The 27,671-nt window shown below is 46.2% G+C and overlaps 1 protein-coding gene across 1 annotated transcript in view; it reads left to right on the top strand.

Moving 5' to 3' along the window:
- Positions 1–1,814: 1,814 nt before the first annotated feature.
- LOC112249422 (iporin) overlaps positions 1,815–27,671 on the top strand; it is a 60,881-nt gene continuing 35,024 nt past the window's right edge. Inside the window, exons 1-2 of the mRNA XM_042321251.1 lie at positions 1,815–2,103; positions 26,024–27,671. The exon at positions 26,024–27,671 is cut by the window's right edge and continues 77 nt beyond it. Of these exons, the coding sequence (XP_042177185.1) occupies positions 26,219–27,671 (1,453 nt within the window). The 5' untranslated portion in view covers positions 1,815–2,103; positions 26,024–26,218. The remainder of the gene's footprint in view (positions 2,104–26,023) is intronic.

The raw sequence follows: 27,671 nt of genomic DNA, 5'->3' as shown, positions 1-27,671 counted from the left end.
CAATCTGTGTAGGCTAGTATAAATCTGTGTTGGCTAGTAACAATATAGGTGTAGGCTAGTATCAATCTGTGTAGGCTAGTATCAATATGTGTAGGCTAGTATCAATCTGTGTAGGCTCGTATCAATCTGTGTAGGCTCGTATCAATCTGTGTAGGCTCGTATCAATCTGTGTAGGCTAGTATCAATCTGTGTAGGCTAGTATCAATATGTGTAGGCTAGTGTCAATCTGTGTAGGCTAGTATCAATATTTGTAGGCTAGTATCAATATTTTCTGTGCCCGGGGTCGTGGAAGATGTAGGTAGACACGGTGATTTGATCTATCCGATCGACCAGAACCGTAGGCACACTCGATTTACCAACAGATCTCCCGGTCCCCCGGGTAAACGGAGTTAAATTAAATGCTTCAACATGGGAACACTTCGCATACCCGGTGCGCAGGGCTTCTGAATCAAGTGCACCTACCGCCAACAGCGCAACACGAATAATAAAAAAAGGGAGCGTAAGCTTTTATCGATTTATTTTCTACATAAATTGGTGATCGACTAGGAATGAGATCGTCTGGTACTGTAGCTGACCACTGGGTTAGGCTATAGGGAGTGTGTCCACTCTGGTATTGGCATGTGCGCTCTAGGCTACAGGGCAATTTACGGGCTTTTGGCTAGAGCGCATTTCTAGCCTACATGGTGAGATTAGATGATGTGATTTAAACTGCAGCCAAGTATCATGATAATGTCACCATAACAAGACCCTAGATATGTATTGGAAAGGAGCATAAAGCTCATCACCTTGCACGTTCACCACCCTGTAAAGTTCATCATCATTTATCTGGATCACATAATATGTTATTGTAGTGATTCCAAGTTTACTTCAATGTAGGCTAATGGTAATTATATCGGCAGGGTAGCTTGTTGAGTGTCGAGGCGACACGGTAGCCTAGTGGATAGAGTGTAGACGGCAGGGTAGCCTAGTGGTTAGAGTGTAGACGCCAGGGTAGCCTAGTGGTTAGAGTGTAGGGGCGGCAGGGTAGCCTAGTGGTTAGAGTGTAGACGGCAGCGTAGCCTAGTGGTTAGAGTGTAGACGGCAGGGTAGCCTAGTGGTTAGAGTGTAGACGCCAGGGTAGCCTAGTGGTTAGAGTGTAGGGGCGGCAGGGTAGCCTAGTGGTTAGAGTGTAGACGGCAGGGTAGCCTAGTGGTTAGAGTGTAGACGGCAGGGTAGCCTAGTGGTTAGAGTGTAGACGCCAGGGTAGCCTAGTGGTTAGAGTGTAGACGCCAGGGTAGCCTAGTGGTTAGAGTGTAGACGCCAGGGTAGCCTAGTGGTTAGAGTGTAGACGGCAGGGTAGCGTAGTGGTTAGAGTGTAGACGGCAGGGTAGCCTAGTGGTTAGAGTGTGGAGGCGGCAGGGTAGCCTAGTGGTTAGAGCGTTGGACTATTAACCTGAAGGTTGCAAGTTCAAACCCCCGAGCTGACAAAGAACACATCTGCAGTTAACCCACTGTTTATACGCTGTCATTGAAAATAAGAATTTGTTCTTAACTGACTTGCCTACTTAAAAAAAATAATTATTTGTGAATACAAGCGTTTCCACCTACATTTCACGCATAATTAATTTTACCGACACAAAAATAGCTCACCTTGTCTAGCCTATTTTGTTTTTGTCGACATTTGGAAAGTTGTTCTGTTTCCATCAGGCTTGTCATTAAAATGTTTTGCCCGACATACCTAACTCGCATTAAAAAAAAAGTTGGATGGAAACCGGGTTAGTGTCGTAGAAGAAACCGCCCAGGTTTGACCCCCACCTAACTGCGGGTCGCCCAAAAGCGGGTAGCTAACCTCCAGAACGGTTGAAGTATGTACTTGATCCTCACGGTATTGGACCTGACGGAATCCCTATGAGAGAGGGCTGAGCTGAATCCGGGTTGACGTAATAACGTACTGTAGCCCTGTTATGCGCTGCTTCTGCGTTGTCGAGCGCTGGGCGCGAGCAAAAAAAACAAACATATTCCAAGCGTCAGTGATTAGGCCTATTATTCGCGTGAATATTGAGGACAAAGGACAAGGTGGATACTATAGACACGATAATAACATCGTTGGCAACCTGCTTAAACGTAAGTATAGTCGCCTTCGTGTCTTTCTAGTAGAAGGCTGTGATATAATGGTAAGAGAGGGAGAGAGGAGAAGCAATGCAGCATTGCTTGGACAGCATCACATCGGAAGCTGGAAAATCACGCCGTAGCACCATAACGGTAAAGGAACAGCAAAAACCGGTCTTGCAACAAAAAATGTCGTTATTGATAATGGGCCTATATCGCTTCGGATGCATTTTAGACTACCGTAGCCATTAGCGGATCTTAGTCTGTAGCCTAACCTTTCTGTGAAGGAATCATACGTTGCCATGAAACGGGCCTCGATCTGCTATAAACGTTTACAAAATTGTCTCCAACAATAGTCGTTTCGATCTTGGTGTTGGTGCTGAATTCGCCATGTGGTCTATATGAAAGGGCACTTCATTGAATATAACAGGCTTTTTGAAAATGAAGTATTGTTGCACAATTTCTACTTGGAATATCAAAAGGGACGCAAATTGAATAATTTCGTAGAATGACCCAGCCTATAGATGCTCTATATTAGCCTAAGCAATGTATTTACGTGAAATACTCGGACTATTTCTGATAGCATACCCTATGTTGAGACTTGTGACAACAAAGCAGCGCTTGTTCTTGTGCTCTGCTCTGGTCTCTATAACTGCGCTGTGTTGTTATTGTCGTGTTTTTATTGTCGCGTTTTTATTGTCGCCTCTGCGGCTGTGGAACGCACTTCCAGACACTATTAGGGTTTCAGAGTCCCTGTTCTCCTTTATGGCACAGCTCAAGACCGTGCTGTTCAGTAAAGCTTTCAAGAACCTCTGCTAATTCTGTTCTCATGTCCACCTGTATATAGTTTTGTTTGTTGTCTGTGTTCTGTGGTTTGGATTGTTTTTATTAGTTGTGTTATTATTTTGCGCCTTGAGTAGTAGAAAATGCTTTACAAATGAAAATGATGATTATTTAACCTATATCGGCTAGTGGTCATTCCTGCTTTGCATTGGAGAAGCTTGACAGAAGAAAGAGAGAAAGATGTTCACTGTTCATTTCTGATTGTTCATTTAATTTTTGTTTATTATCTATTTCACTTCCTTTGGCAATGTTAACATGTTTACCATGACAATAAATCCCGATTAATTGAGAGCGAGAGATGCAACCAAGCTTGTCTATGTTGCCTATCCTCCAGTTATGCAACCCGCATATCAGTGGCGGCAGGTAGCCTAGCGGTTAGAACGTTGGGTCAGTAATCAAAAGGTTGCTAGATCGAATCCCCGGGAAAATAACGATGTGTTATTATCCGACTTTCCTAGTTTAATGTCAAATAACAAATCTTCATTCTGGCTAATCTGAAGTTTAGTGTCCCGAATTGATTTCGCTCAACACAGACACAGCGAGGCAATCATTATAAAGATAGGCTTCAAATGTGTAAATATGTGTAGGTATTTTCCAATACTCGCCCCAGGCCTCTAGTAGCCCTGCTGCGGCTTAACTCTGTCTCCACCCTGTTCAGATCAAGTTCCCACTTGTCCTGGCTCTATAGAAGGAGAAGATTACAATCAAATCTCTTCAGTATTTTGAGACATAAACAGACTGAGTGACTGAAGGGGGTAAAGGATAAGGCAAAGGGCACCCTATATCCCAACATAGTGCGCTACTTCTCAAATCAAATGTTATTGGTCCATACACACATTTGTGTAAAGTACTTAAGTTAAAATACTTTAAAGTACTACTTAAATATTTTTTTTAGGGTATCTGTATTTTACTATTTCTATTTTTGACAACTTTTACTTTTACACCACTGCATTCTTAAAGAAAATAATGTACTTTTTACTCCATACATTTCCCTGACACCCAAAAGTACTTGTTACCTTTTGAATGCTTAGCAGGACAGGAAAATGGCCAAATTCACACACTTATCAAGAGAACATTCCTGGTCATCTACTGCCTCTGATCTGGTGGACTCACTAAACACAAATGCTTTGTTTGTAAATCATGTCTGAGTGTTGGAGTGTGTAAATAAAATAAAAAACAAGACAATAGTGCCACCTGGTTTGTTTAATATAAGGAATTTGAAATTATTTTTTACTTTTGATACATATGTATACATAAGTATATTTAAAACTAAATACTTTTAGACTTTTACTCGGGTAGTATTATTGGGTACTTTTCCCACTACTGCATACACAGCCAAATGCTAATATTGCTAGCGCCAACAGTGCAGTAATATCTAACATAACAGTACACACAAATCTGAAAGTCAAATAATAGAATTAAAGCATATAAATATTCAGATGAGGAATTTATCTTATTTTTATTTTACTAGGCAAGTCAGTTAAGAACAAATTCTTATTTTCAATGACGGCCTAGGAACAGTGGGTTAACTGCCTGTTCAAGGGCAGAACGACAGATTTTGTACCTTGTCAGCTCAGGGATTTGAACTTGCACCCGAGGACAGACAATTTTTTACGTGCTACGCCCTTCAGCACTCGGCGGTCCCGTTCTGTGAGCTTGTGTGGCCTACCACTTCTCGGCTGATCCGCTGTTGCTCCTAGACATTTTGTACTTCACAATAAAAGCACTTACAGTTGACCGGGGCAGCTTTAGTAGGGCAGTAAATTCGACAAACTCACTTGTTGGAAAGGTGGTATCCTATGACGGTGTCACGTTGAAAGGCACTGATGTTCTTCACTATGGTCCATTCTACCGCCAATGTTTGTCTATGGAGATTGCATGACTGTGTGCTCGATTTTATACATCTGTCAGCAACGGGTGTGGCTGAAATAGCCGAATCCACAAAATTTGAAGGCCCTTGATGATCTTCTGGATCTTTCTGTGACACCGGATGATGTCGAAGTCCTGATGGGCAGGCAGTGTTCTCCCGGTGGTGCGTTGGGCTGACTGCACCACCCTCTGGAGAGCCCAGAGGTTGCGGGCGGTGCAGTTCCCGTACCAGGCGGTGATACAGCCCGACAGAATGCTCTCAACGGTGCATCTGTAAAAGTCTGTGAGGGTCTTAGGGGCCAAGCTAAAATTTCTTCAGCCTCTTGAGGTTGAAGAGGCGATGTTGCGTCTTCGTCACCACAATGTCTGTGTGGGTGGAACCATTTGAAATTGTCAGTGATGGGTACGCCGAGAATTCTTTTCACCTTCTCTGAGGGTGAAAAGCCCTGTCAATGTGGATAGGGGGTGTGCTCCCCCTGCTGTACCCATGAAGTCCACGATCAGCTCCTTTGTTTTTGTTGAGGAAGTGCACTATGGCCCGTGGTCAAATAGGCTGCCATTTGGAATGCCACCTTAGACACATGCATATGGCCAAAACTCCTTGTCTCTGGAAGATTAGAGCATCTGCCAGTGTTCATATTTAATAAGAGGCTAATAGAGGGTCTTCAAGCAGCAACTCTGCCTTAATGTAACAGTTGTGCTATAAAACATGTGCCTTATAAAGTCCAGACCTCTTGACAGATATTCTAATAAGCTCACAGTGGTGCTACGATTTCAGCAGCCAGTGACTATAGTGAGTACACTAGGTGACTATGGGGGGGACAGTAGACGGTGACTATAGGGAGGACACTAGACGGTGACTATAGGGAGGACACTAGACGGTGACTATAGGGGGGACACTAGACGGTGACTATAGGGAGGACACTAGACGGTGGCTATAGGGAGGACACTAGACGGTGACTATAGGGAGGACACTAGACGGTGACTATAGGGAGGACACTAGACGGTGAATATAGGGGAGGACACTAGACGGTGGCTATAGGGAGGACACTAGACGGTGAATATAGGGAGGACAGTAGACGGTGGCTATAGGGAGGACAGTAGACGGTGACTATAGGGAGGACAGTAGACGGTGACTATAGGGAGGACACTAGACGGTGACTATAGGGAGGACACTAGACGGTGACTATAGTGAGGACACTAGACGGTGACTATAGGGAGGACAGTAGACTATAGTGAGGACACTAGATGGTGACTATAGGGAGGACAGTAGACAGTGACTATAGTGAGGACACTAGGTGACTATAGTGAGGACAGTAGACAGTGACTATAGTGAGGACAGTAGACAGTGACTATAGTGAGGACAGTAGACAGTGACTATAGTGAGGACAGTAGACGGTGACTATAGGGAGGACAGTAGACGGTGACTATAGGGAGGACACTAGACGGTGACTATAGGGAGGACACTAGACGGTGACTATAGTGAGGACACTAGACGGTGACTATAGGGAGGACAGTAGACTATAGTGAGGACACTAGACGGTGACTATAGGGAGGACAGTAGACGGTGACTATAGGGAGGACACTAGACAGTGACTATAGGGAGGACAGTAGACGGTGACTATAGGGAGGACAGTAGATGGTGACTATAGGGAGGACAGTAGACAGTGACTATAGGGAGGACAGAAGACGGTGACTATAGGGAGGACAGTAGACGGTGACTATAGTGAGTGACTATAGGGAGACACTAGACGGTGACTATAGGGAGACACTGACGGTGACTATAGGGAGGACACTAGACGGTGACTATAGGGAGGACACTAGACGGTGACTATAGGGAGGACACTAGACGGTGACTATAGGGAGGACACTACGGTGACTATAGGGAGGACAGTAGACGGTGACTATAGGGAGGACACTAGACGGTGACTATAGGGAGGACACTAGACGGTGACTATAGTGAGGACACTAGGTGACTATAGGGAGGACAGGACAGTGACTATAGGGAGGACAGTAGACGGTGACTATAGGGAGGACAGTAGACGGTGACTATAGGGAGGACACTAGACGGTGACTATAGGGAGGACACTAGACGGTGACTATAGTGAGGACACTAGGTGACTATAGGGAGGACAGTAGACAGTGACTACAGGGAGGACACTACGGTGACTATAGGGAGGACACTAGACGGTGACTATAGGGAGGACACTAGACGGTGACTATAGGGAGGACAGTAGACAGTGACTATAGGGAGGACAGTAGACGGTGACTATAGGGAGGACACTAGACGGTGACTATAGGGAGGACACTAGACGGTGACTATAGTGAGGACACTAGACGGTGACTATAGTGAGGACAGTAGACAGTGACTATAGGGAGACACTAGACAGTGGACGGAGGTGACGGTGGCTATAGGGAGGACAGTAGACAGTGACTATAGGGAGGACACTAGACGGTGACTATAGGGAGGACAGTAGACAGTGGCTATAGTGAGGACACTAGGTGACTATAGGGAGGACAGTAGACAGTGACTATAGGGAGGACAGTAGACAGTGGCTATACGGAGGACACTAGACGGTGGCTATAGGGAGGTGAGTAAAAGAAATATGCTCCTGTTTATTTAGCATGAGGCAGCTTGATGTACATGTACACCCCCAAGGACAGGACATGAGCAGGGATCATGTACACCGCCAGGGACAGGACACTAGCAGGGATCATGTACACCGCCAGGGACAGGACACTAGCAGGGATCATGTACACCGCCAAGGACAGGACACGAGCAGGGATCATGTACACCGCCAAGGACAGGACACTAGCAGGGATCATGTACACCGCCAGGGACAGGACACGAGCAGGGATCATGTACACCCCCAAGGACAGGACACGAGCAGGGATCATGTACACCGCCAGGGACAGGACACTAGCAGGGATCATGTACACCGCCAGGGACAGGACACTGGCAGGGATCATGTACACCGCCAGGGACAGGACACTAGCAGGGATCATGTACACCGCCAAGGACAGGACACTAGCAGGGATCATGTACACCGCCAAGGACAGGACACTAGCAGGGATCATGTACACCGCCAGGGACAGGACATTAGCAGGGATCATGTACACCCCCAGGGACAGTCTACAGAATGTGAAGACGACGTTACAGAACACAGATACAACATCCACCCTGCGTTGCGGACAGAGAGTGGAGTTGCAGGCTCTACTTACCTGTGTTTACACTACAGTACACTTAGTAGACATTTCACTAGAGGTCTACTTGTACAACAAGCTTACTATGTTACGTAAAGAGAGTAATCTTCCTATAGGCCGGTAAGGGAAGGAAGAGAGGAGGGATCAGAGAGGGTGATGTGCTGTCTTTAGCCCTGACACACACATGATCAGGGATCAGAGACGGTGTGACTCCTGTTCTGTTTTTAGCCAGTGAGATCAGTGAGTGAGCCTAACACTCCGTTGTTTCCAATGACAGAGGAAATAGGGGTGGATGTACGCTGTCCTGCCGAAGGAACACACACACACACACAGGTTAGTTAGTACGATTGACTGTGTACGTTAGTGTTGTGAATGTGGGTTGTGGTGAATGTGGGTTGTGGTGAATGTGGGTTCTTGTGAATGTGGGTTCTTGTGAATGTGGGTTCTTGAGAATGTGGGTTGTTGTGAACGTGGGTTGTTGTGCAAGTGGGTTTGCATCCCGGGCCAGGCGTTGCATCCCGGGCCGGACCGTGGTGGTGTGTGTCTCTGTGTGAGGAGGACAAAGGCTCTTTTAGTCAGTGAACATTCACACACACACACACACACAAACACACACACACACACAATCACAGAGAAGCTTTGACACACACACACACATACAAGTACATCTGACATTCATAAAGCAGTGTAAAGGCTGAGAGAAGGAGTGAGGGAGGAAAGAGACATGGAGAAGGTTAGGGACGAGGTTGCTAGTGACATCCCGTCGTATATATATGGGGACTTTCTTAGACAGGGTAACCGTTGGACACACTACTAGCAACAACAAACAATCAAGACTTTCGAGTAATCCAGAAAGTAAAAATTAAAAAACACAAAGAAATTAATTCTAAAAGCAAGAAAGGTTCTTTGTTTCATTTCAAAGGCACACAATTGTCTGTAAATGCCATTCTGGCTCCTAACATTTGATTCTAAACACAATACTATAGATGGTATTACGGTAATGATGTCCATCTCTACCACACCCCTCGCTGGCTGTCTCTGTAGCTTCTCTGGGGAGGTCTGCTCTGAATCCCAGCCCTGTTCCTGGAAGTATAGTCCTGATGATGTAAGAGGGAGGAAGGGGGAGGCAGGGAGAGGGGGAGGGGAGGAAGGATGTCCTTTGTTTGTAGCTTTTCCTTTCCTTAAAGTGTGTACGTTCTTTGACTCAAAATAGGAATATATGGTGTGTGGTTGGTTGTGTTGTAGAGATTTGATGTTAACCTTTGTGGTGTGGTGGTGTGTGGTGTCTAAAATCAAATCAAATCAAATTGATTTATATAGCCCTTCGTACATCAGCTGATATCTCAAAGTGCTGTACAGAAACCCAACCTAAAACCCCAAACAGCAAGCAATGCAGGTGTAGAAGCACCGTGGCTAGGAAAAACTCCCTAGAAAGGCCAAAACCTAGGAAGAAACCTAGAGAGGAACCGGGCTATTGTGGAGATTATAACAGAACATGGCCAAGATGTTCAAATGTTCATAAATGACCAGCATGGTCCAATAATAATAAGGCAGAACAGTTGAAACTGGAGCAGCAGCACGGCCAGGTGGACTGGGGACAGCAAGGAGTCATCATGTCAGGTAGTCCTGGGGCATGGTCCTAGGGCTCAGGTCCTCCGAGAGTGAGAAAGAAAGAGAAAGAGAGAATTAGAGAGAGCATACTTAAATTCACACAGGACACTGAATAGGACAGGAGAAGTACTCCAGATATAACAAACTGACCCTAGCACCCCGACACATGCAGCATAAATACTGGAGGCTGAGACAGGAGGGGTCAGGAGACACTGTGGCCCCATCCGAGGACACCCCGGACAGGGCCAAACAGGAAGGATATAACCCCACCCACTTTGCCAAAGCACAGCCCCCACACCACTAGAGGGTTATCTTCAACCACCAACTTACCATCCTGAGACAAGGCTGAGTATAGCCCACAAAGATATCCGCCACGGCACAACCCAAGGGGGGGTGTTGATAGGTGTTGTTTTACAGGGTCAGTCATAGTAGTATGATAGGTGTTGTTTTACAGGGTCAGTCATAGTAGTATGATAGGTGTTGTTTTACAGGGTCAGTCATAGTAGTATGATAGGTGTTATTTTACAGGGTCAGTCATAGTAGTATGATAGGTGTTGTTTTACAGGGTCAGTCATAGTAGTATGATAGGTGTTGTCCTACAGGGTCAGTCATAGTAGTATGATAGGTGTTGTTTTACAGGGTCAGCCATAGTAGTATGATAGGTGTTGTTTTACAGGGTCAGTCATAGTAGTATGATAGGTGTTGTTTAACAGGGTCAGCCATAGTAGTACGGCGGCCCCTGGAACAAATGATGTTTAAGTTCCGTGCAATAATTGAATAACATAGATTTCTACATTTATTTTGCAACGCTCGCGCCCGGTGTAGTCAGCCTAATAGAAGTTGAGAGTTAGGTCAGTTTGTGAAGTCTCCACCCTCGCAAAAGGAAACTCTCAGTCCCTATAGATTCTTCAGTCTACAGAATCTGCCCACAAAAGATTAAGACCAGGGCAGAAAACGTACTCAGTGGAACTCATTCAGAGAATGTGTATGTGTGTGCATCCCGGATTGGCCCGGCATGTGTGAGTTTATGTGTGTCATGTTAGAGCTGGGGGTTTACCAGTTTGAAGTATGACAGAGTTTAAGGCCAGGCACCACACCCTCATAGGGTAATTCTTTACCCTTAATCATATCACAATCAACTTTTGCCAGTTGAATGTTGACACCAATTATAATAATTTTCTGAATTAAACATTTTCTGAAGTATGCTATTAAAATATGCAAATGAGGCTATATCTCATATGCATGTATTTGCATATCAGGCTAATACCTTTTTCTGGACATCGGATGATTTGAAGTCAGCCTAAATATTTTGGTTTAAATTTGTTAAGATGCTCCAGGACCGGACTTGTTTTCATCTTTCTATCAGTAAAATACTAAAGACATGCTGAGAAATTCAAAAAAAATGTTATCTAGAATTATTCTTTTTTTAAACAGACAACATACTTTATCAACAATTCCCTCTGGACCTGTATGGGGAAAATACTGTATCTAAGGATAACCACACAACATGTAGTAGATGCAGATGTTTCTGAGGCTGAGAAAAAAAATCAGTTGGCATGTTGGAAGTGTCTGACGTTCAGGAAATGGCAGTTGAAGACAAATACACTGATGCCTGGACCCAATCACCAGCTCTTTCAAAGTAAGTTAAACAATGATGTGTAATTTAATCAAGTGAGCTTTTAAAAGTATTAATGAATGTCCATTATAAAGGGGTTAACATTTATGAAAATGTTGACGAAGGTAGTTGACGGTAGTATGATTAACGAAAGAAAATATACATTTTCATCAAGTTTGAGACATTTTTATGTTTACTTTCTTGAAAATGCTAATATTATTGGAAAAACATTTCAGCCTGGCCTCAATATGAGATGTAGGTTTTGGGGCGTTAGCCACGTGTTGGTCCGGTTCTCTCTATCCATTGCCTGTGTTGAGTTTAGGCTAATATTTACCCAGACAAGGCCTGCTGGCAGGGGCGCCGCCAGGGATTGTGGGCCCCACGAAAAGATATCACATTGGACCCCACCACCACAGGCCACACCAACCCTACGCAACAGCTCTAACCACACACCTCCAGAACCCAATCGACACTTTCAAAGCTTTAAATAACTCTACCTTTTGCAGGTTTGCAACTCTCTTGTAGTCCCATATTTACTGTATGATGTTAACTGACAGTGAGCTGTGATAATATAACGCTGTGCAGACATATGCAACATTCTGCAGACAGTGGAATTCACTATTTGATGCAAGATTGATACCTTTATAAGAAATGTGCCATCTTTTACACTCTTACACTGAAAAATTATCTTAACATTAATGAATAACTTAAAATAAATTTAAATTGAATATACATTAACCTCTTATAATTAAAATAAATGAACATTATCATCGATAGAATGATATAACAAACAAAATAATAAAATCAGCAGCAGATTTTTTTGAACTAAGTATACATACCAACTAGAAAATAAGCAGCTGTAAGATGTGGAAATGGAAAATGGAAAACAAAATGGAAATGTTGAATTACATTAAGGAGACCAAGAGGGGACAAGTTAGGAGGGGAAAGAGTCAGCATATACAGTGTTCAGGTGTTCAGGAGACCAAGAGGGGACAGGTTAGGAGGGGAAAGAATCAGCATATACAGTGTTCAGGTGTTCAGGAGACCAAGAGGGGACAGGTTAGGAGGGGAGCAGCATATACAGTGTTCAGGAGACCAAGAGGGGACAAGTTAGGAGGGACAGCGACAGCATATACAGTGTTCAGGAGACCAAGAGGGGACAGGTTAGGAGGGACAGTGACAGCATATACAGTGTTCAGGAGACCAAGAGGGGACAGGTTAGGAGGGACAGTGACAGCATATACAGTGTTCAGGTGTCAGGAGACCAAGAGGGGACAAGTTAGGAGGGGAGCAGCATATACAGTGTTCAGGAGACCAAGAGGGGAAGTTAGGAGGGGAGCAGCATATACAGTGTTCAGGAGACCAAGAGGGGACAGGTTAGGAGGGGAGCAAGCATATACAGTGTTCAGGAGACCAAGAGGGGACAGGTTAGGAGGGGAGCAGCATATACAGTGTTCAGGAAACCAAGAGGGGACAGGTTAGGAGGGAGCAAGCATATACAGTGTTCAGGAGACCAAGAGGGGACAGGTTAGGAGGGGAGCAAGCATATACAGTGTTCAGGAGACCAAGAGGGGACAGGTTAGGAGGGGAGCAAGCATATACAGTGTTCAGGTGTCTTACTTCCTTTTGAAACAACAGGTGTAAGATCTCTGGAATACTTCATGATCAGTGGTTGGCACACAGACGGGACTTTATCCTCACTAATCTGCCCAATTTTCAGAACAGCAGGAAATTATTCTACAATTTTTGCAGTGGTGTGGAACCTAGTGTCCAAGTCACTTATGATGTTGTCCATAGCAGTAAAAAAAACACTGTTCCAAAACACCGTTGCTCCACTGTCCTGAGCTGTCTCCTCTTGAGAGGTCTCATTATGGAGTCTCTTCCTTTTCCTCTGGCGGCTGTGTTCCATGCTAAAGTTCAAATCAAATCAAATTGAGGTGCAACATTCATTTGCGTGGCAATCAGTGTTTCCTCAGACAGGAGAGACTCACATCCATCTCTAAGAGCCTGCATCTCTTCCTTTAAGGCTCTGATATTGGCTGCCTCTGTGTCAAGTCAGATTTTTCCTGACTGGATAATCACATTCCTGTCCACAGTGCATTGCAGTACCTGTATTTATGCCAATTGACATGTCATTCAACCCAATGCTGCTCACCTCCTTCTTCAGTTGGGAGTAGGGCTGGTTCAGGGGTATGGGGAGACAGGGCTGGTTCAGGGGGATGGGAGACAGGGCTGGTTCAGGGGGATGTGGAGACAGGGCTGGTTCAGGGGGATGTGGAGACAGGGCTGGTTCAGGGGGATGGGGATGTGGAGACAGGGCTGGTTCAGGGGGATGGGGATGTGGAGACGAGGCTGGTTCAGGGGAGGGGGATGTGGAGACAGGGCTGGTTCAGGGGTATGGGGATGGGGAGACAGGGCTGGTTCAGGGGGATGGGGATGTGGAGACAGGGCTGGTTCAGGGGGATGGGGATGGGGAGACAGGGCTGGTTCAGGGGTATGGGGATGGGGAGACAGGGTTGGTTCAGGGGGATGGGGATGTGGAGACAGGGCTGGTTCAGGGGGATGGGGATGTGGAGACAGGGCTGGTTCAGGGGGATGGGGATGGGGAGACAGGGCTGGTTCAGGGGGATGTGGAGACAGGGCTGGTTCAGGGGGATGGGGAGACAGGACTGGTTCAGGGGGATGTGGAGACAAAGCTGGTTCAGGGGGATGGGGAGACAGGGCTGGTTCAGGGGGATGAGGAGACAAAGCTGGTTCAGGGGGGGGATGGGGAGACAGGGCTGGTTCAGGGGGATGGGGATGGGGAGACAGGGCTGGTTCAGGGGGATGGGGATGTGGAGACAGGGCTGGTTCAGGGGGATGGGGATGTGGAGACAGGGCTGGTTCAGGGGGATGGGGATGTGGAGACAGAGCTGGTTCAGGGGATGGGGATGGGGAGACAGGGCTGGTTCAGGGGTATGGGGATGGGGAGACAGGGCTGGTTCAGGGGGATGGGGAGACAGGACTGGTTCAGGGGGATGTGGAGACAGGGCTGGTTCAGGGGATGGGGAGACAGGGCTGGTTCAGGGGGATGAGGAGACAAAGCTGGTTCAGGGGGATGGGGAGACAGGGCTGGTTCAGGGGATGGGGATGGGGAGACAGGGCTGGTTCAGGGGGATGGGGATGTGGAGACAGGGCTGGTTCAGGGGGATGGGGATGTGGAGACAGGGCTGGTTCAGGGGTATGGAGATGGGGAGACAGGGCTGGTTCAGGGGGATGGGGATGTGGAGACAGGGCTGGTTCAGGGGTATGGGGATGGGGAGACAGGGCTGGTTCAGGGGGATGGGGATGGGGAGACAGGGCTGGTTCAGGGGATGGGGATGTGGAGACAGGGCTGGTTCAGGGGTATGGGGATGGGGAGACAGGGCTGGTTCAGGGGGATGGGGATGGGGAGACAGGGCTGGTTCAGGGGATGGGGAGACGGGGCTGGTTCAGGGGGATGTGGAGACAGGGCTGGTTCAGGGGGATGGGGAGACAGGACTGGTTCAGGGGATGTGGAGACAGGGCTGGTTCAGGGGGATGGGGAGACAGGGCTGGTTCAGGGGGATGGGGAGACAAAGCTGGTTCAGGGGGATGGGGAGACAGGGCTGGTTCAGGGGGATGGGGATGGGGAGACAGGGCTGGTTCAGGGGGATGGGGAGACGGGGCTGGTTCAGGGGGATGTGGAGACAGGGCTGGTTCAGGGGGATGTGGAGACAGGACTGGTTCAGGCGGATGTGGAGACAGGGCTGGTTCAGGGGGATGGGGATGTGGAGACAGGGCTGGTTCAGGGGTATGGGGATGTGGAGACAGGGCTGGTTCAGGGGGATGGGGAGACGGCTGGTTCAGGGGGATGGGGAGACAGGGCTGGTTCAGGCGGATGGGGAGACAGGGCTGGTTCAGGGGGATGGGGAGACAGGGCTGGTTCAGGGGATGGGAGAGACGGGGCTGGTTCAGGGGGATGGGGAGACAGGGCTGGTTCAGGGGGATGGGGAGACAGGGCTGGTTCAGGGGATGGGGAGACAGGGCTGGTTCAGGGGGATGGGGAGCGGGGCTGGTTCAGGGGATGGGGAGACAGGGCTGGTTCAGGGGGATGATGGAGACAGGGCTGGTTCAGGGGATGTGGAGACAGGGCTGGTTCAGGGGGATGTGGAGACAGGGCTGGTTCAGGGGGATGGGGATGTGGAGACAGGGCTGGTTCAGGGGGATGTGGAGACAGGGCTGGTTCAGGGGGATGGGGAGACAGGGCTGGTTCAGGGGGATGGGGAGACAGGGCTGGTTCAGGGGGGGATGGGAGACAGGGCTGGTTCAGGGGGATGGGGAGACGGGGCTGGTTCAGGGGGATGGGGAGACAACTGATTTAGTATGAATAACTCGCTAATAGTTTGCCTGCATTGATTAAATGTCGGCTAAAAGAGGAGTGAAATGTAAACAATTCTGTGAAGGTATTTAGTAACTAATGTTAGGGGAGCAAAAGTACCGTATTTCACTAGGGCCTGAGCTAACAGGACAATTTCCACCACTCATGGACTACACCCACCTTCTTTTGTGAAAAATTGGGTGACATACTGTTGCCTTTTTCTTTTCTCTCTCCTGTCTTTTCTTTCCTTTTCGTTTTTGGGAAGACCGATGTTTCTTTAGGAAGCTTGAGACATGATGCTCCACCGGCACTCCTCACTCACAATTCACCGTTAGCTATTACCGGTTGTTCCTGGTTTGGGGGGCAGGACCGAACTATTTCATGTAAATATCGTGTGTTTGTTCAATACAGAAGCTCTCTGGATGTTTATTTCAGACTATGTGGTTTTAACTGTAAAGCAAATGGCTACCTATTCTCAGCATAGTGTACTTCTTCATGTGGGACATTATCTGTCTGTTTCTTCATTTTGGGACATTATCTGTGTGTTTCTTCAATTTGGGACATTATCTGTGTTTTCTTCAATTTGGGACATTATCTGTGTGTTTCTTCATTTGGGGACATTATCTGTGTGTTTCTTCATTTAGGACATTATCTGTGTGTTTCTTCATTTGGGACATTATCTGTGTGTTTCTTCATTTGGGACATTATCTGTGTGTTTCTTCATTTGGGACATTATCTGTGTGTTTCTTCATTTGGGACATTATCTGTGTGTTTCTTCATTTTGAGACATTATCTGTGTGTTTCTTCATTTTGGGACATTATCTGTGTGTTTCTTCATTTTGGGACATTATCTGTGTGTTTCTTCATTTTGGGACATTATCTGTGTGTTTCTTCATTTGGGACATTATCTGTGTGTTTCTTCATTTTGGGACATTATCTGTGTGTTTCTTCATTTGGGACATTATCTGTGTGTTTCTTCATTTGGGACATTATCTGTGTGTTTCTTCATTTGGGACATTATCTGTGTGTTTCTTCATTTTGGGACATTATCTGTGTGTTTCTTCAATTTGAGACATTATCTGTCTGTTTCTTCATTTGGGACATTATCTGTGTGTTTCTTCATTTGGGACATTATCTGTGTGTTTCTTCATTTGGGACATTATCTGTGTGTTTCTTCAATTTGGGACATTATCTGTGTGTTTCTTCATTTGGGACATTATCTGTGTGTTTCTTCATTTAGGACATTATCTGTGTGTTTCTTCAATTTGAGACATTATCTGTGTGTTTCTTCATTTGGGACATTATCTGTGTGTTTCTTCATTTGGGACATTATCTGTGTGTTTCTTCATTTGGGACATTATCTGTGTGTTTCTTCATTTGGGACATTATCTGTGTGTTTCTTCATTTGAGACATTATCTGTGTGTTTCTTCATTTGGGACATTATCTGTGTGTTTCTTCAATTTGAGACATTATCTGTCTGTTTCTTCATTTTGGGACATTATCTGTGTGTTTCTTCATTTGGGACATTATCTGTGTGTTTCTTCATTTGGGACATTATCTGTGTGTTTCTTCATTTTGGGACATTATCTGTGTGTTTCTTCATTTGGGACATTATCTGTGTGTTTCTTCATTTGGGACATTATCTGTGTGTTTCTTCATTTGGGACATTATCTGTGTGTTTCTTCATTTTGGGACATTATCTGTGTGTTTCTTCATTTGGGACATTATCTGTCTGTTTCTTCATTTTGGGACATTATCTGTCTGTTTCTTCATTTAGGACATTATCTGTGTGTTTCTTCATTTGGGACATTATCCGTGTGTTTCACTCTGTTATCCCATGACTCTGGTTGTATGTTCCTTGGCATTCCTCCACTGAAACAAAAAGGAACAGAATGTCACATCAGAGGAACACTAGTGCCAATTGTTAAAACTTATTGACTTTAGTAAAAAAGTGTTATTTGATTTATCTTTATTTAATTAGGCAAGTCAGTTAAGAACAAATTCTTATTTTCAACAACAGCCTAGGAACAGTGGGTTAACTACCTTGTTCAGGGGCAGAATGACACATTGCTACCTTGTCAGCTTGGGGATTTGAACTTGCAACCTTTCGGTTACTAGCCCAACACTCTAACCACTAGGCTACCCTGCTGCCCCAAGGTAGGCAATAATGCATTATAATGGTGTGATAATGCATCGTTTGAGTTATCATAAGCACCGGATAACCCCCTACGCTGTGTGCTCTTGCAGATGGCATTGAACATAAGGCATGTTAGAGTGAACTGCTACTACTACCTCTGTTGATTTTGATACAGTATAGCCATCAAAGATAGTAGCCGACACTAAGCATGGATTGTACCGTTCTAGTCTTTTAAAAAAACACAGTACGGGACCGTTAACCCCAATCTGATCCTTCAACCAATCCCTTAATCTCATTTGAAGAGTCAACGGTGGGGTGGGTGAGTGCTACACGTTAGGCCAATGCGGTTAGCTTCAGGCTGAATCTGTGTGGTTTGGCTGTTGGCTCGTCCTTAGACTGCTAATATGCTAGGCTATTGCTTTTAGGATCTGGTGTGGTGGGTTTTGGCTTGTCTTTAGACTGCTAATATGCTAGGCTATTGCTTTTAGGATCTGGTGTGGTGGGTTTTGGCTTGTCTTTAGACTGCTAATATGCTAGACTATTGCTTTTAGGATCTGGTGTGGTGGGTTTTGGCTTGTCTTTAGACTGCTAATATGCTAGACTATTGCTTTTAGGATCTGGTGTGGTAGGTTTTGGCTTGTCTTTAGACTGCTAATATGCTAGGCTATTGCTTTTAGGATCTGGTGTGGTGGGTTTTGGCTTGTCTTTAGACTGCTAATATGCTAGACTATTGCTTTTAGGATCTGGTGTGGTGGGTGTTGGCTTGTCCTCAAAGTGCTAAACTAAGCTAATAGGCTAGGCTAATCCTGTTAGCATTGACCACTTTCTCTCTCTGGGAACAGCTGGTCATACAGACACACTGCAGCAGTGTAGCTGCAACTGTGGGTTTAGGACAGTATTTAAACCGTATTCACTGTTTGAAAGGTTGTATGTTTGCTGGGTACTGTAACTGATTAACTAGATGGCTGTGCGCTGGACATTGTTACGTCAGGAGACGCTAGGTTCTTGTTAAGGAGAATGGAGGAGAGAAGTTTGTTTTGAAAGTTGGATGGAGATGAATGGAGAAGGAGTGATAATTGTTGAAGGGGGGGGACGTTGAGGAGGAGAACAGGGGGAGAGCAGACTTACGTAAGGGGGATGATCCTCTGACAACTTCCTGTATGACTCATTGTAGCTGGCTCAGAGACAGGAAGTGGGGTGTGGGGATTCCATCAGTGTTGTTGTCTGTGCCTCCCTTCTGCCTCAGGCATTTCAGATAGACCTGTAATTGACCCTTGAAATTGAATGGATTTGACCTGTGTGTGTGTGTGTGTGTGTGTGTGTGTGTGTGTGTGTGTGTGTTTGAGCAGATAGAGCTACTGGTCTGCTGTCTCTAACCCCACCTGCACTGTCAGTCTCTGTAACAATTGGGATTATAAATATATCTAGGATTATGTCTGAGTTGGAATTATTCTCTCCAAGATTACTCCCGAGTAGGTGTTGAGTCTGGATTAGAGTCATCTTGACTTGCCAGCGGCCACCTCTCTGCCCATGTTGACACCTGTCACCGCCCTGCGCCAGGGAGTTTATGAGATGCCTGTCTAGCCGTAGACATATCCAACGGCATTGATTAGATGTTAGCGATGAAAGTATGAGAGAGTGGAAGATCAGATGTGTGAGCTCATACTGCGTGTGAGTGAGAACCTGTCTCACTGTTTCCACCTCACATGGCAGTGACTCATGACTCCCCTGCTGTAATGAGAAGACTTGTTATTTAACAGCTTCACAAGTCGCTTAAGATCTTTAGATATCATATGGTGGTGGAAATCATGTGACAGTGTAGAGTATCTGCCTGTTGTTTTTACTCTGGCTCTGGCTCTCTCTCTGGCTCTCTCTCTGGCTCTCGCTCTCTCTCTGGCTCTCTCTCTGGCTCTCGCTCTCTCTCTCTGGCTCTCTCTCTGGCTCTCTCTCTGGCTCTCTCTGGCTCTCGCTCTCTCTCTGGCTCTCTCTCTGGCTCTCTCTCTGGCTCTCGCTCTCTCTCTGGCTCTCTCTCTGGCTCTCTCTCTGGCTCTCTCTCTGGCTCTCTCTCTGGCTCTCTCTCTCTGGCTCTTTCTCTCTGTCTCTCTCTCTCTGTCTCTCTCTCTCTGGCTCTCTCTCTCTCTCTCTCTCTCTCTCTCTCTCTCTCTCTCTCTCTGGCTCTCTGGCTCTCTCTCTCTCTCTCTGGCTCTCTGGCTCTCTCTCTCTCTCTCTGGCTCTCTGGCTCTCTCTCTCTCTCTCTGGCTCTCTGGCTCTCTCTCTGTATCTCTCTCTCTCTCTGGCTCTCTCTCTGTCTCTCAATTCAATTCAATTCAAGGGGCTTTATTGGCATGGGAAACTTGTTAACATTGCCAAAGCAAGTGAGGTAGATAATATATAAAGTGAAATAAACAATAAAAATTAACAGTAAACATTACACATACAGAAGTTTCAAAACAATAAAGACATTACAAATGTCATATTATATATACAGTGTTTTAACAATGTACAAATGGTAAAGGACACAAGATAAAATAAATAAGCATAAATACCCGTACAAATCAGCTGGGCTTGACAATCTGGACCCCCTATTTCTGAAACTATCCGCCACCATTGTCGCAACCCCTATTACCAGCCTGTTCAACCTCTCTTTCATATCGTCTGAGATCCCCAAGGATTGGAAAGCTGCCGCAGTCATCCCCCTCTTCAAAGGGGGAGACACCCTGGACCCAAACTGTTACAGACCTATATCCATCCTGCCCTGCCTATCTAAGGTCTTCGAAAGCCAAGTCAACAAACAGGTCACTGACCATCTCGAATCCCACCGTACCTTCTCTGCTGTGCAATCTGGCTTCCGAGCCGGTCACGGGTGCACCTCAGCCACACTCAAGGTACTAAACGATATCATAACCGCCATCGATAAAAGACAGTACTGTGCAGCCGTCTTCATCGACCTTGCCAAGGCTTTCGACTCTGTCAATCACCATATTCTCATCGGCAGACTCAGTAGCCTCGGTTTTTCGGATGACTGCCTTGCCTGGTTCACCAATTACTTTGCAGACAGAGTTCAGTGTGTCAAATCGGAGGGCATGCTGCCCGGTCCTCTGGCAGTCTCTATGGGGGTACCACAGGGTTCAATTCTCGGGCCGACTCTTTTCTCTGTGTATATCAATGATGTAGCTCTTGCTGCGGGCGATTCCCTGATCCACCTCTACGCAGACGACACCATTCTATATACTTTCGGCCCGTCATTGGACACTGTGCTATCTTCAATGCCATACAACACTCCTTCCGTGGCCTCCAACTCCTCTTAAACGCTAGTAAAACCAAATGCATGCTTTTCAACCGATCGCTGCCTGCACCCGCATGCCCGACTAGCATCACCACCCTGGATGGTTCCGACCTTGAATATGTGGACATCTATAAGTACCTAGGTGTCTGGCTAGACTGCAAACTCTCCTTCCAGACTCATATCAAACACCTCCAATCAAAAATCAAATCAAGAGTCGGCTTTCTATTCCGCAACAAAGCCTCCTTCACTCACGCCGCCAAGCTTACCCTAGTAAAACTGACTATCCTACCAATCCTCGACTTCGGCGATGTCATCTACAAAATGGCTTCCAACACTCTACTCAGCAAACTGGATGCAGTATATCACAGTGCCATCCGTTTTGTCACTAAAGCACCTTATACCACCCACCACTGCGACTTGTATGCTCTAGTCGGCTGGCCCTCGCTACATATTCATCGCCAGACCCACTGGCTCCAGGTCATCTACAAGTCCATGCTAGGTAAAGCTCCGCCTTATCTCAGTTCACTGGTCACGATGGCAACACCCATCCGTAGCACGCGCTCCAGCAGATGTATCTCACTGATCATCCCTAAAGCCAACACCTCATTTGGCCGCCTTTCGTTCCAGTACTCTGCTGCCTGTGACTGGAACGAATTGCAAAAATCGCTGAAGTTGGAGACTTTTATCTCCCTCACCAACTTCAAACATCAGCTATCTGAGCAGCTAACCGATCGCTGCAGCTGTACATAGTCTATTGGTAAATAGCCCACCCATTTTCACCTACCTCATCCCCATACTGTTTTTATTTATTTACTTTTCTGCTCTTTTGCACACCAATATCTCTACCTGTACATGACCATCTGATCATATATCACTCCAGTGTTAATCTGCAAAATTGTAACTATTCGTCTACCTCCTCATGCCTTTTGCACACATTGTACATTGTATATAGACTCCCCCTTTGTTTTCTACTGTGTTATTGACTTGTTAATTTGTTTATTCCATGTGTAACTCTGTGTTGTCTGCTCACACTGCTATGCTTTATCTTGGCCAGGTCGCAGTTGTAAATGAGAACTTGTTCTCAACTAGCCTACCTGGTTAAATAAAGGTGAAAAAAATAAAAAATAAATATGGGTTGTATTTACAATGGTGTGTGTTCTTCACTGGTTGCCCTTTTCTTGTGGCAACAGGTCACAAATCTTGCTGCTGTGATGGCACACTGTGGAATTTCACCCAGTAGATATGGGAGTTTTTCTAAATTGGATTTGTTTTCGAATTCTTTGTGGATCTGTGTAATCTGAGGGAAATATGTCTCTCTAATATGGTCATACATTGGACAGGAGGTTAGGAAGTGCAGCTCAGTTTCCACCTCATTTTGTGGGCAGTGTGCACATAGCCTGTCTTCTCTTGAGAGCCATGTCTGCCTACGGCAGCCTTTCTCAATAGCAAGGCTATGCTCACTGAGTCTGTACATAGTCAAAGCTTTCCTTAATTTTGGGTCAGTCACAGTGGTCAGGTATTCTGCCGCTGTGTACTCTCTGTGTAGGGCCAAATAGCATTCTAGTTTGCTCTGTTTTTTTGTTAATTCTTTCCAATGTGTCAAGTAATTATCTTTTTGTTTTCTCATGATTTGGTTGGGTCTAATTGTGCTGCTGTCCTGGGGCTCTGTCGGGTGTGTTTGTGTTTGTGAACAGAGCCTCAGGACCAGCTTGCTTAGGGGACTCTTCTCCAGGTTCATCACTCTGTAGGTGATGGCTTTGTTGTGGAAGGTTTGGGAATCACTTCCTTTTAGGTGGTTATAGAATTTAACAGCTCTTTTCTGGATTTTGATCATTAGTGGGTATCGGCCTAATTCTGCTCTGCATGCATTATTTGGTGTTCTATGTTGTACACAGAGGATATTTTTGCAGAATTCTGCGTGCAGAGTCTCAATTTGGTGTTTGTCCCATTTTGTGAAGTCTTGGTTGGTGAGCGGACTCCAGACCTCACAACCATAAAGGGCAATGGGCTCTATGACTGATTCAAGTATTTTTAGCCAAATCCTAATTGGTATGTTGAAATTTATGTTCCTTTTGATGGCATAGAATGCCCTTCTTGCCTTGTCTCTCAGATCGTTCACAGCTTTGTGGAAGTTACCTGTGGCGCTGATGTTTAGGCCAAGGTATGTATAGTTTTTGTGTGCTCTAGGGCAACAGTGTCTAGATGGAATTTGTATTTGTGGTCCTGGTGACTGGACCTTTTTTGGAACACCATTATTTTGGTCTTACTGAGATTTACTGTCAGGGCCCAGGTCTGACAGAATCTGTGCATAAGATCTAGGTACTGCTGTAGGCCCTCCTTGGTTGGTGACAGAAGCACCAGATCATCAGCAAACAGCAGACATTTGACTTCGGATTCTAGTAGGGTGAGGCCGGGTGCTGCAGACTTTTCTAGTGCCCGCGCCAATTCGTTGATATATATGTTGAAGAGGGTGGGGCTTAAGCTGCATCCCTGTCTAACCCCATGACCCTGTGTGAAGAAATTTGTGTGTTTTTTGCCAATTTTAACCGCACACTTGTTGTTTGTGTACATGGATTTTATAATGTCGTATGTTTTACCCCAACACCACTTTCCATCAGTTTGTATAGCAGACCCTCATGCCAAATTGAGTCGAAGGCTTTTTTGAAATCAACCAAGCATGAGAAGACTTTGCCTTTTTTTTGGTTTGTTTGGTTGTCAATTAGGGTGTGCAGGGTGAATACATGATCTGTTGTATGGTAATTTGGTAAAAAGCCAATTTGACATTTGCTCAGTACATTGTTTTCATTGAGGAAATGTACGAGTCTGCTGTTAATGATAATGCAGAGGATTTTCCCAAGGTTACTGTTGACGCATATTCCACGGTAGTTATTGGGGTCAAATTTGTCTCCACTTTTGTGGATTGGGGTGATCAGTCCTTGGTTCCAAATATTGGGGAAGATCTCTCTCTCTCTCTCTCTCTCTCTCATATTTGTTTATTTATATATATATACACACCTTCAATTCAAGGGGCTTTATTGGCATGGGAAAGATATGTTAACATTACCAAAGCAAGTGAGGTAGATAATATTCAAAAGTGAAATAAAAAATAAACAGTAAACATTACACTCACAAAAGTTCCAAAAGAATAAAGACATTACGATTGTCATAGTATGTGTATATATACAGTGTTGTAATGATGTACAAATATGGGTTGTATCTACAATGGTGTTTGTAATTCACTGGTTGCCCTTTTCTTGTGGTAACAGGTCACAAATCTTGCTGCTGTGATGAAAAACTGATATTTCACACTGTAGATATTTATCAAAATCGGCTTTGTTTTCAAATTCTTTGTGGATCTGTGTAATCTGAGGGAAATATGTGTCTCTAATACGGTCATACATTTGGCAGGAGGTTAGGAAGTGCCGCTCAGTTTCCACCTAATTTTGTTGGCAGTGAGCACATAGCCTGTCTTCTCTTGAGAGCCATGTCTGCCTATGGTGGTCTTTCTCAATAGCAAGGCTATGCTCACTGAGTCTGTACATAGTCAAAGCTTCCCTTAAGTTTGGGTCAGTCACAGTGGTCAGGTATTCTGCCGCTGTGTACTCTCTGTGTAGGGCCAAATAACGTTCTAGTTTACTCTGTTTTTTCGTTAATTCTTTCCAATGTGTCAAGTAATTATCTTTTTGTTTTCTCATGATTTGGTTGGGTCTAATTGTCCTGCTGTCCTGGGGCTCTGTAGGGTGTGTTTGTGTATGTGAACAGAGCCTCCGGACCAGCTTGCTTAGGGGACTCTTCTCCAGGTTCATCTCTCTGTAGGTGATGGCTTTGTTATGGAAGGTTTGGGAAGCGCTTCCGTTTAGGTGGTTGTAGAATTTAACGTCTCTTTTCCAGATTTGGACAATTAGCGGGTATCGGCCTAATTCTTCTCTGCATGCATTATTTGGTGTTTTACGTTGTACTCTAAGGATATTTTTGCAGAATTCTGCATGCAGAGTCTCAATTTGGTGTTTGTCCCATTTTGTGAATTCCTGGTTGGTGAGCGAACCCCAGACCTCACAACCATAAAGGGCAATGGGTTACTGTCTCGGTCTCTGTCTCTCTCTGTCTCTGTCTCTCTCTATCTCTCTCTGTCTCTCTCTGTCTCTCTCTGTCAGGGCCCAGATTTTTTTTGCCTATTTTGAATGCACACTTGTTGTTTGTGTACATGGATTTTATAATGTCGTATGTTTTTCCCCCAACAACACTTTCCATCCATTTGAATAGCAGACCCTCATGACAAATTTAGTCGGAGGCTTTTTGAAAATCAAAAGAAGGATTAGAAGACTTTGCCTTTGTTTTGTTTTGTTTGTTTGTCAATTAGGGTGTGCAGGGTGAGTACGTGGTCTGTCGTTCGATCATTTGGTAAAAAAGACAATTTGACATTTGCTCAGTACATTGTTTTCACTGAGGAAATGTACAAGTCTGCTGTTAATGATAATGCAGAGGATTTTCCCAAGGTTACTGTTGACGCATATCCCACAGTAGTTATTGGGGTCAAATTTGTCTCCACTTTGATGGATTGGGTAAGTCCTTGGTTCCAAATATTGAGGAAGATGCCAGAGCTAAGGATGATGTTTAAGAGTTTTAGTATAGTCAATTGGAATTTGTCTGTATATTTTATAGTTTAATTTAGGATACCATCAACCCCACAGGCCTTTTTGGGTTGGAGGGTTTTTATTTTGTCCTGTAGTTCATTCAAGGTAATTGGAGAATCGAGTGGGGACCTAGAACAAGCATCTCTGTTTTGTCCAAGTTTAAAAGTAAAACATTTGCTGCCATCCACTTCCTTATGTCTGAAACACAGGCTTCCAGGGAGGGCAATTTTGGGGCTTCACCATGTTTAATCGAAATGTATAGCTGTATATCATCTGCATAGCAGTGAAAGTTAACATTACGTTTCCGAATGACATATACCATCTCTCTCTCTCTCATACCCTCTCTCTCTCTTCCAGATGTACCACTCGGACCACATAGTCGATTTCCTTGACCTCTCCTTCACCATCCCAATCCCTGAAGCCTTGGGCCTAGCATCAAACCACTGAACCAACCCCTTGTCCTATATCCCTCCACATATCCTATACCCCCACCCCAGCACTCACACAGCCTTTTCCCCTACCCCCTGTCCAAACCCCCATACCCGGAGGACCATGGACAGCCCCTCCAAGCTGTCTGGCGAGACCCTGATCGTTCATCACATCCCCCTGGTACACTGCCAGGTGACTGGGGGTCGGCAGGGCTACAGCGGAGGAGGAGGGGGGTCCCTGAAGAGATCGAACCAACCAGAGAACCTGGGCCTGAGCCCCACCACCTCCCTCCCTGAGCGAGATGTACTCCAGAGGGAAGCCCTGGTGTACAGCAGCCTCATCCAGACCTCTACAGGAGGAGGAGGAGGAAGAGGAAGAGAAGGAAGAGGGGGAGGAGAAAGAGAGGGAAGAGGGGGAGGAGATAGTGGAGGACATGGAGGAGAGAGAGGAGGAGGACGAGGAGTAGGAGAACGAGGAGAAGGAGGGAGAGGAGAAGGAGTAGGAGGCGGCAGCACAGGGAGCGATAATTTGTCTGTGACGTCTAGTAACTCGGAGGACCAGGTGATGGTGGACAACACTCTGCTCAGGGTGAAACCAAGGGAACAGGCCAACAACCCTCTCCGGCTCCGCCACAACCCTTTTCTGCTCAACACGGAGGAGGAGGATGATGACGAGGAGGAAGAGGACGAAGACGATAGTGATAATCTCAACGGTTACCTGGAAGATTCATCCTTCCATCTCCATGGCAATACAAACTCCGCCCTAGATGAGGAGGGAGACGGGGTCACGCCCTTTCACCTCCACGACCTGGGGTTCACCACACACGAGCCCTTCCTGTTGCAAAGCACCCTGGGAAAGCACTCCTGGGGCTGCTCTGGGGGACGGGATTCCCTCAGGGGTGTTGCCTCCGATCTCTCCGCCCACCTGGAGGGCCTAGACCTGCTGGTATTGGATGGTCCTCGCCGACACGGCAGCAGCGGCTCCACCCTCTCCATGGACTGCGGAGAGCAGGAGTGGGCCGAGGATGATGAGGAGGAGGAGGAAGACCCAATGAGGGGTGGTGGGAGGAGCAGTAGCCAGGCTGACTCGTCTTCCTCCAGCTCCGCCCACCAGCTCTGCTCCTGCTACGGCCTCTCACAGACGTTTCACGAACACTTCCCAGAACAGTTTTCCCAGTCGTTGGAATGCCAGCTAGGCTACGGCAGTGAATCGTCCTGCAACAGCTCGGATGGCATGCTGGTCAACTTCAGTGCCATTTATAACAAGATCAATAACAGTGTCCCTTCGACCTCCTCCGAGCCACCTCCTCCTGCCACGACCACCAACCTGAACAGTTCCACTGACCACTCCTACACCTCCTCTGTCTGCACCTCTTCTGTACTGGGTAGGGAGGCAGGGAACCCAGGAAGAGCCAGAGACAGGGGTGCTTTCTACCTCGACCTCCACACTTCCCCCACCGAGCCCCCCAACTCTCATCAACCATCTTGCTCCTCCAATAGCACCCGGTCGTTTGGACTCCACCCCTACACCAACACCTCCGCATGCACCTGCTCAGCCGAACACCAGGGGGCGCTAG

Source organism: Oncorhynchus tshawytscha, linkage group LG04 (genome assembly GCF_018296145.1).
Source record: "Oncorhynchus tshawytscha isolate Ot180627B linkage group LG04, Otsh_v2.0, whole genome shotgun sequence".
NCBI classification, from domain to species: Eukaryota; Metazoa; Chordata; class Actinopteri; order Salmoniformes; family Salmonidae; genus Oncorhynchus; species Oncorhynchus tshawytscha.
This window is presented reverse-complemented; position numbering and strand designations above follow the sequence as displayed.